The 12,781-nt window shown below is 59.9% G+C and overlaps 3 protein-coding genes across 3 annotated transcripts; 2 read left to right on the forward strand and 1 right to left on the reverse strand.

Annotated features, from left to right (window-relative positions):
• Positions 1 to 1,341: 1,341 nt before the first annotated feature.
• On the forward strand, positions 1,342 to 4,293 carry E0L32_003839 (uncharacterized protein; the record flags this gene model as incomplete). The annotated part of the gene is made up of 3 exons (XM_031138183.1): positions 1,342 to 1,511; positions 1,570 to 1,771; positions 1,879 to 4,293. The coding sequence occupies 3 exons, from the start codon at positions 1,342 to 1,344 to the stop codon at positions 4,291 to 4,293; spliced, it is 2,787 nt and encodes a 928-aa protein (XP_030998256.1).
• Positions 4,294 to 5,258: 965 nt separating this feature from the next.
• On the forward strand, positions 5,259 to 6,349 carry E0L32_003840 (uncharacterized protein; the record flags this gene model as incomplete). The annotated part of the gene is made up of 3 exons (XM_031138184.1): positions 5,259 to 5,318; positions 5,383 to 5,476; positions 5,604 to 6,349. 3 exons carry the CDS (start codon positions 5,259 to 5,261, stop codon positions 6,347 to 6,349), a joined length of 900 nt encoding a protein of 299 aa, XP_030998257.1.
• Positions 6,350 to 7,126: 777 nt separating this feature from the next.
• E0L32_003841 (uncharacterized protein) lies at positions 7,127 to 10,492 on the reverse strand (the record flags this gene model as incomplete). The annotated part of the gene is made up of 1 exon (XM_031138185.1): positions 7,127 to 10,492. One exon carries the CDS (start codon positions 10,490 to 10,492, stop codon positions 7,127 to 7,129), a length of 3,366 nt encoding a protein of 1,121 aa, XP_030998258.1.
• Between the last annotated feature and the right edge of the window lie 2,289 nt (positions 10,493 to 12,781).

The raw sequence follows: 12,781 nt of genomic DNA on the forward strand, positions 1-12,781 counted from the left end.
GGGAGAGAGTTGAGAGTCGAGAGCTGAAGGGGACATTGATCGATTTGGAAAGCACGAACGAGCCTCGGCCGCCGGTATTGCCCGCGCAGGGAGTTGGAAAACTGTGCTCCAACACTGGTGCAGGTAGGCACGACCTGACAAGGGGGCCCACTGCCGTGCATTTTGCTTTCTTTCCCTTTCCCTTTCCCTTTCCCTTTCCCTCCTCGACATTGTGATTACAAGTACAAGCAACCACCACAGGGTAGGTACCAGACACACTACGTGTACGGACCTGCTGTATTCGGTAGGTCCTTCCCGTCTGCTTCCGTGAAAAAGAGACACTGCATCACTGATGTCTAAGGTACTCCGTGCGGTGTAAGATTTCTTCAAGTTTGTTCCGTCAACTGAGGCGTTCGTCCAGGAGCTTCGTGGTCAATGTCAGCACAGAAACCCGACCCGTCTTTTCCCCGCACTGAGCTGCCAATGAGGGCCATTCCGTGGTCACTCCCGTACATCGTTGCCTCCTGGTAGACTAAGCACCCATCCAGGCAATGATGTTGCTGACCAGGTATCCGATGAGGTTAAATCCGATGGTGTAAGATGCGCCATCTCGTCTTGTCTCGTTTATCTAGAAGTTGCTTGAAGCAGTTCTCATGTGTTAGCCAGTTTGCCGAGGACTCGAGGGATCTGTCTGATGGGCTGATTGACTTTGACAAGGGATCCATATGCTAACTACCTACCTAGGTACCTAACCTTGAAGGGCAAAAGGGCACAATCACTTGCAAGCCACCACTGAAGAAAACCACTAAAGACCAGACAGATGGCGGTCCACGGGCCGTTTAACTACCGGCCAGAACCAGGCCAGCATCCATCCGGGCTCTTCCAATTTTCTCCGCGTCTCCCCCACCCCGACCCTTGCCCTCTCCTCCTCCAGGCGCTCTCCATCTCCAGGTCGCCGCCCGCTTTTCTACCCCCTAAAGGCCTTTAGGGATGGTCAGACGAGGAAAAAAAAGAGCTAGGGCCCTGGTTCCTCCCACTTCGAGCAAATAAAAGCCCGAGGCACGTCCTCAAAGCTCTTCTGCCCATCATTACCCCGAAGCTCGCCCCTCATCCCACCTGCCTCGCTCTCTTGTCCGTCCGTCCGCCACCACGCCCGACCAGCGTTTCAATCGGCCGGCCGGCCATTCAGCGCATCTCTCTCTTTCGCCGGCACGCACTGCACCGCATCCCGGCCGCATTGGTTGGAGCAGCCCGCCCCGCTCTCACCGTCTACCGCCATTGACTGTCCCCCGGGCTAGGGGCACGGTCTGTGGCCTGTGTCCTGTGTCTGCCCGTAGTGCTGAGCACGCTGCATACAGCATAATGCATACCGAGGACCAGAACGGCCTGCCATCCTCGCCGCGCCCAGCCGACCTTGACAGCGGCGACGAGGCCAACCAGGGCCACAGCGGGGATGACAGGAGTGACAATGATGCCGATGACCCTTTGGAGACTGCCCGCACTGGCAAGCGTAAACGTCCCATCTCCGTCTCGTAGGTTGCCCTTCCTTGCCTACCTCGTTCTTATCACAGCCAAGTGGGACTGTTATAGCCTTTTCATCTCGTACCACTCTCCACCTCTATTGCATTCACTTATCATGGCCCCATCTTCTCCTACCGCGGACGCCGATCAGTCCTCTACAGACGAGAGCCCCGGGCCTGCCCAGCTCCCGTCTCTGACTGCATCGCAAGACAAGAAGCCCGATGCTGACGAGACTATTATTCCCAGGTGCGAGCTGTGTAAGCAGAGAAAGGTGAGCACAGGACGCGCGCCCGGATGCTGTCCCGGTCTTTGAATCATCTCTATCCCCATACGTATCGCTGTCGATGGGACAAGCAACTAACCTGCCACGCCATCTAGGTCAAGTGCGACCGAGGTCAGCCATCGTGCGGCTGGTGCAGTCGCAATGGCGCTCTGTGCGAGTACAAGGAACGCAAAAAGCCTGGTCTGCGCGCTGGCTACGGCCGGGAGTTAGAGCAGCGCCTCGACAAGCTCGAGGCCATCTTGAGAGCTCACTCCGAAATACTTCAGAGCACCCTTGAGGCCACCCAGAGCGGGCCGTCCACTTTCTCCCATCCGACCCTCGCCACCGCCAGCAGCGTCCGCGGGAGTAATACAAGCTTGCCGAGCGACCATGGCACGCCGCGGGAGGTCCCTCCGTCCATGTTTCCCCGTGCCGCTGACCCCATCCGTACGCCCCAGGCCGAGACGGCCCTCTTTCTGCAGAAGCCCTCCACCTATCCCCAGTCGACGCAGCCCATGGACTTTGGCATGCCGCCACCAACTCCGTCCATCCACGAGGGCTTCCCCTCACAGATGCCCATGTCCGGCATCTCACCGACGTCGCACGGTGGCCACCACGGCCCAGTGCCGAGCGCTGCGGCCCAGGAGTACTACGGCTCCGGCCCGAACCAGACGCAACCCCTACAGTCGCCCACGGTCAACATGTCTCCCGGACAGTCGCAGATATCGTCTGACCAGGACCTGCCGCCCTATGACCTGCTCTACGCCTTAGTAGACCTGTACTTCAAGCACATCAACACCTGGTGTCCCATACTCCACCGCAAGGCGACGCTCGACTCACTCTTTGGACCCTCGGTCATCGACGAGACCGACAAGATTCTGTTGCACGCCATAGTGGCAACGACCCTCCGATATTCCACCGACGCTAGGCTGACCGACGAGCGGCGGCGGCACTACCACGACGTCTCCAAGCAGCGAGTCCTGCTCTACGGCATGGAAAACTCGTCGGTCAAGGCACTTCAGGCCCTCGTCATCCTCGCTCTAGACCTCTGTGGGAGCAGCAATGGCCCACCTGGGTGGAACATCATGGCCCTCATCACCCGGTCGGTCGTCCAGCTAGGTCTCGCCGTGGAGAGTAACTCCTTTTCCGTGTCACCAAACTTCACCTCCATCTACACCCTGCGGGCCATGATCCTACCGGAACCCCGGGACTTCGTCGAGGACGAGGCTCGGCGGCGCCTGTTCTGGATGATCTACCTGCTTGACCGCTACGCCACCATCGCCACCGCTTTTGAGTTTGCCCTCGACGACAAGGAGATCGACCGCACTCTGCCCTGCCGGGACGACCTATGGATCAAGAACCAAAAGGTCGAGACGCGCTGGTTCCGCATCGAGGACCGCTCCAACGAGTCGAGCCCCGAGTATGAGATGAATCGACCCGAGAACCTCGGCGCCTTTAGCTATTACATCGAGATCCTTGGCATCCTCACCAAGATCCACAAGTTCCTGAAGCAGCCCGTTGACATTTCTGCGCTCAGTGACGTCGAGCAATGGCAGATGCGGTACAAGGCGCTCGACAACATGCTCACGTCGTGGAAGTTTGGCCTGCCTGGCGAATACGGCAACATGGCCAAGCTCTTCCAGCCGGGGTCGGCCAAGTCGCTCAACTGCGGCTGGGTCATGCTGCACGCCACCTACCACACGGCCGTGATTCGCCTGCATTCGTCAGCCGCTTATCCGACGACCCGCTCGCCCATCTTCACGCCCAGCTACTCGGCCAGCCAGAGGTGCCACGGCGCCGTCGAGAACATTGCCGCGCTTGGGGAGTTCGTCCTAGCCAACAACCTGCTGACCAAGCTGGGCCCACCCTTTGCCTTTACACTCTGGGTAGCCGCGAGGCTGCTCCTGGTCCACGGCTCCACGGTAGAGCACAAGCTCAGCCCGCAAATCGCCTTCTTTGTCGATACGCTGCGCGAGATGGGCCGCCACTGGCCGGTGGCCGCCCGGTACTGCGAGCTGCTGCAGAGGGTACTCGACGAGCACCGCGACAGCGAGCGGCAGGGCGACGGGGTGACGCCCAGCAGCGTCAAGATCCTGTCCGACATGCGCAGGACAGCCTTTGATCTCGACTTCCTAATCAGTCGGCAGCCGCGGCACATGGCGCCCGGCTTCGGCGCGCCCGGCCAGGCCGGTGGCCCTGGCCAGCCGGGCAACGGGGGGCCCTACAGCAGGTATCCGAGCGTGACGCCGGCGAGGACGCCGCAGCCCAACGACCTCGAGTATCTCGACGTCTTTGACTTCTTCAACGTGCCGCGGCTGCCCTTTGGCGCGCCGGGCGAGGCGGGCATGGCCACGAACGGCGGCGGCGGCTCATCTGCCATGCAGGGAGCCAACGGCACCATGGCTGCCCCCGGGGCTGACGGTAGCCAGGAACCCATGGTGACCAACGAGTTCAACATCACCGACTTTATGGTGGATGCCAACCGAGACTGGCTGTTCAAGCAGGAAGGGAGCAAGCAGTTTCTGTCTTGATGGACGCTGTACCATTGTCGACATCGGGGGCCGAGGACGGTCACGTCCTCACCTTATCTGCACATATCATCGAGAAGCCTTGCTCTTTTTGTATCATTTACATCGACTTGTACGTCGTCATCTAACGAGTCACGCATATACGGATACACATCTATTCCGGCGCATACATGACCAGATTATTTATTGTTTGGGGGCTTGGTATATGAGTACTCCAAAAGGGTATTTGGGATGGGAATCTTGGGGGAAAATGTCATCCGCAAGGGGACAATGGCAGAAGTGGAGTCTGAGTGTGGAGGTTCCAGTACCTAGCCATGTTAAGCTGGCGTCTGGGGAACACCTCATGTGGAGAAACAGCTACCTAGCCAGCCCAGAGAGCGAACACATGAAATAAAAGCTCCTCCAGCTGGGGGTCTCGGATGACGGCATCTATTCAAGTGTCTGAGCCACGGGCCACATCGCCATGGCCCGCTCTGGAAATCGTATCCGCACGCGAATCGTCGTGATGCTGTCAAAGGCTCAATGGCTCTCTTCTCCGCACCCATCGGGTTGGGTGTGGGGAAGAGGTTAAGGTTAGATAGAAATGCGGAGGGGTTCCAGGACGGTTTGGCTCTTGTGTGACGCTAGCATCACTGACAGAAGCTGGATATCCTGTTCCCGACGACAGACCCTACATCTCGCACCCAAGCTGTGTCCGGCACACCTTCTCCACAGATCTCATGGGACCAACACCAAAAAGTGAAATCTCCTGTTACTTGGCATTGTTGTCATGGAGGGGCCAGACACCAGTTCGGCCATGGCTGTACTTCTATATAAGAGAGCGGAGGAGAACACGACAGGGCTAGGAGTCCATTCATGCCATCTTGACCGCGTAGGAGGGGAGCTTTACTCTGCAGCACCGCCCTAGAATCTGGTGACTATTTCTATCAACGTATATCATCGTGGACAGAGGCCAAGCACAGCAAAACATGGCGACCAACGGGACATCCGTATCACCCAACAAGGTGGCCATCGTCACCGGTGCCTCTGTACGTGTACCCCTGCCCCCCCCCCCTTTGTCCCTGTCTTTGCTGCTGACCTGACCATGCTCAGTCCGGCATGGGAACGGCCTTGTCCAAGCACTTTATCGGCAAAGGGTGGAACGTGGCCCTCCTGGACGTGAATGACAAAGTGGGAAAAGATCTCGGTGAGAAAAGAAAAGAAGCCTCCCCTATTTCTTCCCCCGTGCCCTTCAAAGAGTCGAAACCCCAACCAAGGAAAACGTGCCACCCACCATACAATACCATTGCTAACATGCCACTACTGCCCCCCAGCATCCTCCCTGGGCCCCAACGCGGCCTACTTCCACGCCAACGTCGCCTCGTACGCCTCCCAGGCGGCCGCCTTCACGGCCGTCTGGGAGCGCTGGGGCCGCCTCGACGCCCTGCTCGCCAACGCGGGCATCGTCGACCAGTCCTCGCTCTACATCCTGCGCCACCGCGGCGCCTCGGTCGCCGACGTCCCGCCCGAGCCAAATCTGCTGTGCACCGACGTCGACTACAAGGGCGTGCTGTACGGCACGCAGCTCGCCGTGCACTTTATGCGGCACAATCCCCCAGGGAGCGGCGGCCCGGGCGGCAAGATCGTCTGCACGGCGTCCAACGCGGGCGTGCACCCGCACCGGTCGTACCCGGAGTACAACGGCGCCAAGGCGGGCGTCGTGCAGTTCGTGCGCACCGTCGCCGACGTGCTGGCCGCCAAGGAGCGCGTCTACGTCAACTGCGTGTGCCCGGGCATCGTGGCGACCGCCATCGTGCCGCCCGAGATGGTCGCCGCCGTGAGCCCGGAGTGCATGACGCCCGTGGGCACGATCGTGCGGGCCTACGACGGCTTCCTGGCGGGCGGGGACGCGCGGTTCGGCGTCGTGGCCGAGTGCTCGGGCGAGCTGGTCTCGGAGCTCGACTACTCGCAGCTCAAATTCAAGAACGGCCGGCCCAGCGAGCGGTCGGTCACGGTGTGGGATCCGCTCTTCAGGGACATGCACGGGGAGGACAGTGGGTTGGCCGAGGCGCTGCCTTGACGGATTTGGTGCTTGGTACTGTAACTCGGGAACGGGGAAAGGAGACGGGAGGATCAAGCCTAGGTTGTGATGAATTTTGACACATGGAATCGGGCAAGCCGTTTCTATCTGATAAGTGGAATGTAACTTGGCTCTCTCCTTGGAGAAGAAACATGTATTGATACCAGCTGGTTATGACATTAAATCTCCTTCAAAGAAACCTCCTTCGTGATGTCATCAAGTCGACCACCTTGTACAAATTAGTTCAAAGTGGCTCGAGCATGTGCTATCACTACAACTCCAGTACGAGGCTCCATGATTATCTCAAAAACAACAATTGCACTTCCGAGGTTGAACACTACTAGACATGCCTCGTATCCAGCTCCCACTTGACCAAAGTCCACTCGTTTGTCAAAGCCACAAGGCTACCCCTCGCCTCGTTGGCAATAACATACACACCAGCAAAGTCAGCGGGTAAAGAGACGAGAGGGTATTCCATTGCAGTTGCGATGCTCCAGCAAGAAAAAAGAGGCAAGGCAACACACCAATATGACATGACACACTGCCCTTGAGGGCCGTTTTGTACGATTAAAGAGAAGAAAAATATTACAACAAAAAGGGGGTGTCCCAAAAACACACAAAAAAAGCCAACACCGGAACTTTTTTGTCACAACGCACCCACCCCCCCTGTCCCCTTTCCCCTTCCGCCTTGTCCGACTAAAGCCCTAAACGAACGACCACTTTTGCTGACCATGGAAAAGATAAAAGGGGGTATAATGTCTCCAGATACCAACAATTTCACGCATCGACATGTCCGTTTTCCACGCCTCGCGCCTGGTGCTCCTGCCCCTTTAGCTCCTTCCCCTCCTCCTCCTCCTTCTTCTTCTTGCCTCCCTCTCCTCCCGTCTCCTCAGCCTTGGTGGAGGAGCCGCCAGCCAAGAACATCTTTCGAAAATCGGCATTGCTCTTCTTGACCGTCGTCTCTCCATTCGGCTGCGGCGCCGCGGCACCGGCAGAAGATTTCGCGCCCACGAACCCCAGGCCGCGCTTGGCACCCTTGCCGCCCAGGACAGGCCGCGAAACACGAGGCGGCGGCGCCATGAGGGGTTTGGCGGCAGCGGCAGCGGCAGCCGGCTTCCCGTCGGCCTGCGTCTTCTTCCCGACCTTGGTCCGGTACAGCTCGGCCACGGTGCCGACCCGCAGCTTCTGCCCGTCGATGCCGGCACCCTCGAGCGCCAGCTGCGCCTTGCCCGAGGCTGCCGAGTCCGCCATCTCGACAACGGCGCCGCCGTGGTTCGGCTGCAGCAGCACCTTGGCCACGGCGCCATGGGGCTCGACGAGCGTGCGCACGCGCTCCACGTTGACCGTGTCTGGCAGGCCCAGCAAGGCAAACGACCTCTCGTTCGGCGCCTCCTTGGCCGGGCCGCCGTCCTCCGCCATAGCCTCGTCCCCTTCCTCGTCCTTGGCGCTGCGGGCGGGCGTCGGCGACTTGCTCGCCACAGCCCGCGCCACGGGCTTGAAGTTCTCCTTGACCGAGATCTCGACGCCGAGCACCTGCGTCTTGAACTTGGCCTTGTCGAGCACCTCCACCGCCTTTTCCGCGTCGGCCTTGGCCGCGAAGACGACGAACCCCGAGCCCCGGCTCTCGCCCTTCATGGTCCGCAGCAGCCGCACCTTGTCCACCTTGCCGTACTTGGCAAAGAGCTCCCTGATCTCGTCCTCGGTCGCGCTCCGGTCGATGCTGGTCACGTGGACCTCGCGGCCCTCGGCGATGGGGCCCTCGCGGGCCTTCTTGTGCGAGGGGTCCGAGTACTTGGCCTGCAGCTTGTACCGGCCCTCGAGCATCGTCCCGTCGAGGCGCGTCGCCCTGGCCGAGGCCTCCGGGTCGCCAAACGAGACGTAGCAGAAGCGCCGAGCGGTGTTGTACTTGAGGCTGGGCCAGCGCGTGGAGAAGATGCGCCCGCAGTCCTTGAAAAGGTTGCGTATGTATCCGTCGTCGGCAGTCGGCGGGAAGTTGGTCACAAACAGGGTGAGATTCGTCGCCGGCTTGACGCTGACGACATCCTGCCCAAAGTACTTGCCGTCGCGCAAGAGCGCTGACTGGGCATCTCCGGCGGTTGCGAACTCGACGAGCGCCGACGTTGACGCCTCGTCCTCGGCCTTTTGTAGCTGCAGGTGGTTGACATGACCATACTCGCGAAAGTACTGCTTCACCTTGGTCGCGGTCACGTCCGCCGGGAGGCCATGGACGATGACCGAGGTGTTTTCCCTGTCGCGCTTGGCGACCCGATCGTGAGACGAGGCATCCTGTGCCGGCTCTGCGGACTCGGGTTTGCTCTTGGCCCGCTTCGTAGCCGACTCGGCGTCGGCGTCGCCAGCTTCAGCCTCTCTCTTGCGCTTGGCACCTGACGGTGAGGCGTGCGCCGCGGCTGCGTCAGCAGCAGGGGCATTCGCTTGACCCTTGCTGGCGCCCTCCTCCGCCTCGACCTGGTGTTGTTCCTGCGCCTCGGCCTGTGCGGCGGCATAGGCAGCGTTGGCAGCCGCGGCCTCCCTCTCGCGCCTCTTCGCGATGCCCTTGCTCACCTTGTGCATGGTATCGAGGGCCTGGTGCAGTGTGTCGGCAGTCTGGTAGTCGTTGCAATGGTGCAGATACACCTCCATGACGCGCTCTGGCCAGTCGAGGTTGCGGTTGTGCAGGGCGCGCTCGAGAGCCTCGGTGGCGAGGCTGGGCACGCGCAAGCCCTTGGAGCTCGAGGCCGGCGTGGGGCTGCGGCCCTGGCCCTTTTGGGCCTGGAAGACGAGCATCTCCCACATAAAGTAGTGCACCCAAAAGTCATAGCTGTTGGCGTACAACTCCTTGCTCTCGAGCTTGCGCCACTGATCGCGGGCTTCGTCGATGGCAAAGTGCTTCTCGGTCAGGTACTGGATGAGGATACGCTCGAGGCGGAAGCTGGGGTCGCCCTTGTAGGCATCGCCAAAGCGGCGCTCGCCCCAGACCTGGACGGCCTCGAGGGCGGCGACAAGACCCGAGTCGGCAATGTCGACAGCTTCGTCGGGGGCGGTGGGGTGCATGGCGGTGCGCTTGAGGTAGCCGCACCAGGCCGCGTACATGTCGACGACGCCGACCATGCCGTCGCGGTCGAGCTGCGAGCTGTTCGTGGCGGCATGCTTTATGCGCTCCATGTCGAAGAAGGACAGGGCCGCCTCCTCGCCGCTCAGGATATAGCGGGCCCAGAGCTTGCCAGACCAAGGGCAGTGCTGCACGGCGCGCTGGTGTATGTCGAGGCTGTTGGGCAGGAGGTGCGAGAGGTCCCCGGTCTTAGTGGAGCGCTCCTCTCTAAAGCGGTGGTATAGCGTCGATACGTAGACAATGTAGTCGGTCCAGGTGGCCTCGTCCGAGGCAAAGATGCCGGTTAGGGCGCGCGAGAAGAGCGCGAGGCCCAGCTCGACGGCGGCAGCCTTGTTCCTCTCTTCATACATCGAGTTCGTGATCTCCCAGGCCAGGTACTCGCGTATGGCGGCCTTCTGCTTATCGGCGTCGCCGCCGCGCGTGGCACGGGCGAGCTTGAGCTCGTGGATCTCGCGCTGGTCGTAGAGCCGCTTGGCCTCGGCAGCGCGCTGGGTAATATCCTTCATAGTAGACTCATAGGCGCCGGTATTGTACTCGGACAGGAAGCTCGAGAACATCTGGGAGGTCTCGTCCCAGGTGGCGTGCGGGGTGAGGAGGCGGTTCCGAAAGAGGTGGGTGATGCGCCTGACGCCCTCGGGCGTCCTCGTCTTGGAGAGCAGGTCCATCTCGAGGCCGATCCAGCGGTTCCACAGCTCGTGGCTGTCGTTCAGGCGGTACTTTGTGGCCTCGTGGCCCTCGCTCCAGAGGTGCAGGGCGGCGTCGAGGGAGAATATGTCGCGGGCAGCAGCGGCCTCGTCGGCGGGCCATGACGAGTCGCTGCCATGCTGGCAGTCCTGATGCAGGGACCAGAAGTAGTCGCAGTACGCCAGCCAGACCTTGATGCTGCCGGGCTCGGCGTTGGCGGCGGTGCGGTAGAGCTCGACGACGTGGATGCGCTTCTCGAGAGAGTCGGCGTGGCGGGCCTGCTGGTCGATATAGTCCACCCAGTTCTCCTCTCCTACCGGCTGCGGGGGAGCTGGCGGAGGGCTCCCCATCTTGGTGGTGGTTGGTGTTGCTGGTTCGGCGCGAGCCGGACCATCTGTTTGCTCGCTAGGACGAGATGACGGCGACGGTGCTGATAGAGGGTTGCTGGGGGAGGGCCAGGCTGCCAAGGCTTGGAGCTCGAGGTCGTCGTCGACGGGCAGGGCAGAGCAGAGCAGAGCAGACAGAGCTCAGGGCAAGAGCAGACGGGGCGGCGAACAGCACAGTTCCTTCCGTTCCTGATGCGGCGCTGCGTACGTATAGCTCACTCGGACAGAGAGACGCGACCGGGCAAGGAACGTCGTCGGTCTGGCTCGAGTGCGAGGTGCGGTGTGCGCCGGAGGGAACAAAGAGGACTGTCGTGTGTCTGGGGTTTGGCGAGGCGCAAAGGGAATAACAACGGGAAAGGGAAAAAAGTTCGCCGACAGCGCAAACAGGTACCGGCTTGAAGGGAGGGCTGGCCTGTAGATCCAGGGCACCGGGGGGTGGGAAAGAATGGGTCCCAAGTGCCAAGTGGGCTGTTTTCAGCGCTGGTCGCTGGTCAGGCCGGTGTTGTGTGCCCGCCTGTGTGGTTACTTCCACCCAGGATTGTTGTGTGTCGTCACTGGGCCCTGTGCCTGTCCCCCAGAACACTGACGACAGGACCCTGCAATCGGCCTTTTTGGCCCCTAAACTGACTAAGGCAGCTCCCAAGGTCTGTTTCTTAGTGGCCCGGCAGGTTGGCACTGCTAACGAGTCTCAAGAGTCCGGCCAGATCTACGAAGGTAAGGTAGGGAGGCCGCGTGCCGCATCATCATCACTCATTTCATTCAAATGATTTTCAAATGGTTCACAGCAGCAGCCTTGTTGGCCTCGTCACGGCATAAGAGTTACGTAAAGATGCTTGATGCAGCCTGAAAAGTAATGAGCGAGGCAAACAACACCTCGAGCTACTGGCACCACGCGCAGTGTGCATCTCCGTCGGGAGGCAGGCAGACCAGACCCTTTTATGGACAGCAATCTGGAGATAATGACGGCCATCCTCGGGTTGCTGTGGTCTCTCTCTCTCTCTCTCTCCTCTCGAGCTTGGATTCCTCGGACATGCCTCCCTCAGGAGATATCTAGCTTCATATAAGTATGCTGATATACGCGCAGGGACACCGTCACGCAGGGTCGCGCTGCACACACCTTGCTTCAAACCCTCGTTCAGGGTTCGCTCCTTAGGAGGTACGTAACCGAAGTAAGCGATGGGTTGGGAGGACAGACAACAATGGCGTCAAGCCGTGGCCGTGATGCTGCACGGCGCGCGGTCGGCAGGGGTCTAGGCCTCCTAGGCTTGCCGATCCCAACTGTATTGGAGCGCGTGGAGGGAGCCTGGTCTGGGATGCCGACGGAGAAGCAGCCCATCTGAACTGAGACAGGGCTCGGACGAGAGAGACACACACGCGCGCACCACCACCAACACCGACACACATGCTCCTGGCTCTCGCTGCCTCGGTGTCTACGTAGGTTATGTAGTTACTTACCTATTGCAGGATGGCATTACTACTCCCACCACTTCACCTACCTTATGTAGGTATTAGAACCACACGCGCAAGAACTTGTCAAGCATCAATATTGTTGGATCTCCGGTACTCTGTCCCTGAAAGACACGTCGGCCAAAACCAAAAGGACCAAAACGTGAAGAAAGAAGCCTGCGGGAAGGTCCTGTGCCGATGAGCCGGTCAGGCCCAGGCCCAGGCCAATCAATTCCCCTGTAATGATCATTCCCCACCGCTGGACCGCACCCCGAATTGCTTGTGGCATTCACTACGGAGTACCAAGCAGATGGCTGGCTGGCTGCCTCTTGTTTCCCAGACCTCGTCGCTTGCCTCAGAAGCCCCATGCAGGGTCAAGAGAGCAATCCGGTATCCTCCCTTCGTCAATGGATGCCTGGAGGCGAAGTTACTTAGCTACCTAGTAATCATTGCTTGATTGTCGTCTTGTCTACCTGCACTGAAGTCCAGTGTCACCCCACCCAACGCCTCCGCAAACTGCGATCCCTGAAAAACACAACCCTGGCCCGCCCGGTCCAGACAATGCAAATAACAGAAAACCAAAGTGTCAAATCCCATCGACGCACAATGACGTAGGCGCATCTCTTGGCTTTGTACCTAATTTCCTCTTTTTCTGGGCCCCCTCGTCCTTCCAAAACACAAGAGGCGGAACGACCGCGATTCTCTGCTTTTGGGTCGGAGAGAAAAAGCGAATTGCTGAGCCCCTTCATTCCATTTCTCTTTTTTTTTAAACACGAGGTGGGACCCCTGAACTAAAAGATACGGTCT

This window comes from Thyridium curvatum, assembly GCF_004353045.1.
Source record: "Thyridium curvatum strain D216 chromosome Unknown NODE_17_length_530222_cov_84.051745, whole genome shotgun sequence".
In the NCBI taxonomy this organism is placed as follows: Eukaryota; Fungi; Ascomycota; class Sordariomycetes; order Thyridiales; family Thyridiaceae; genus Thyridium; species Thyridium curvatum.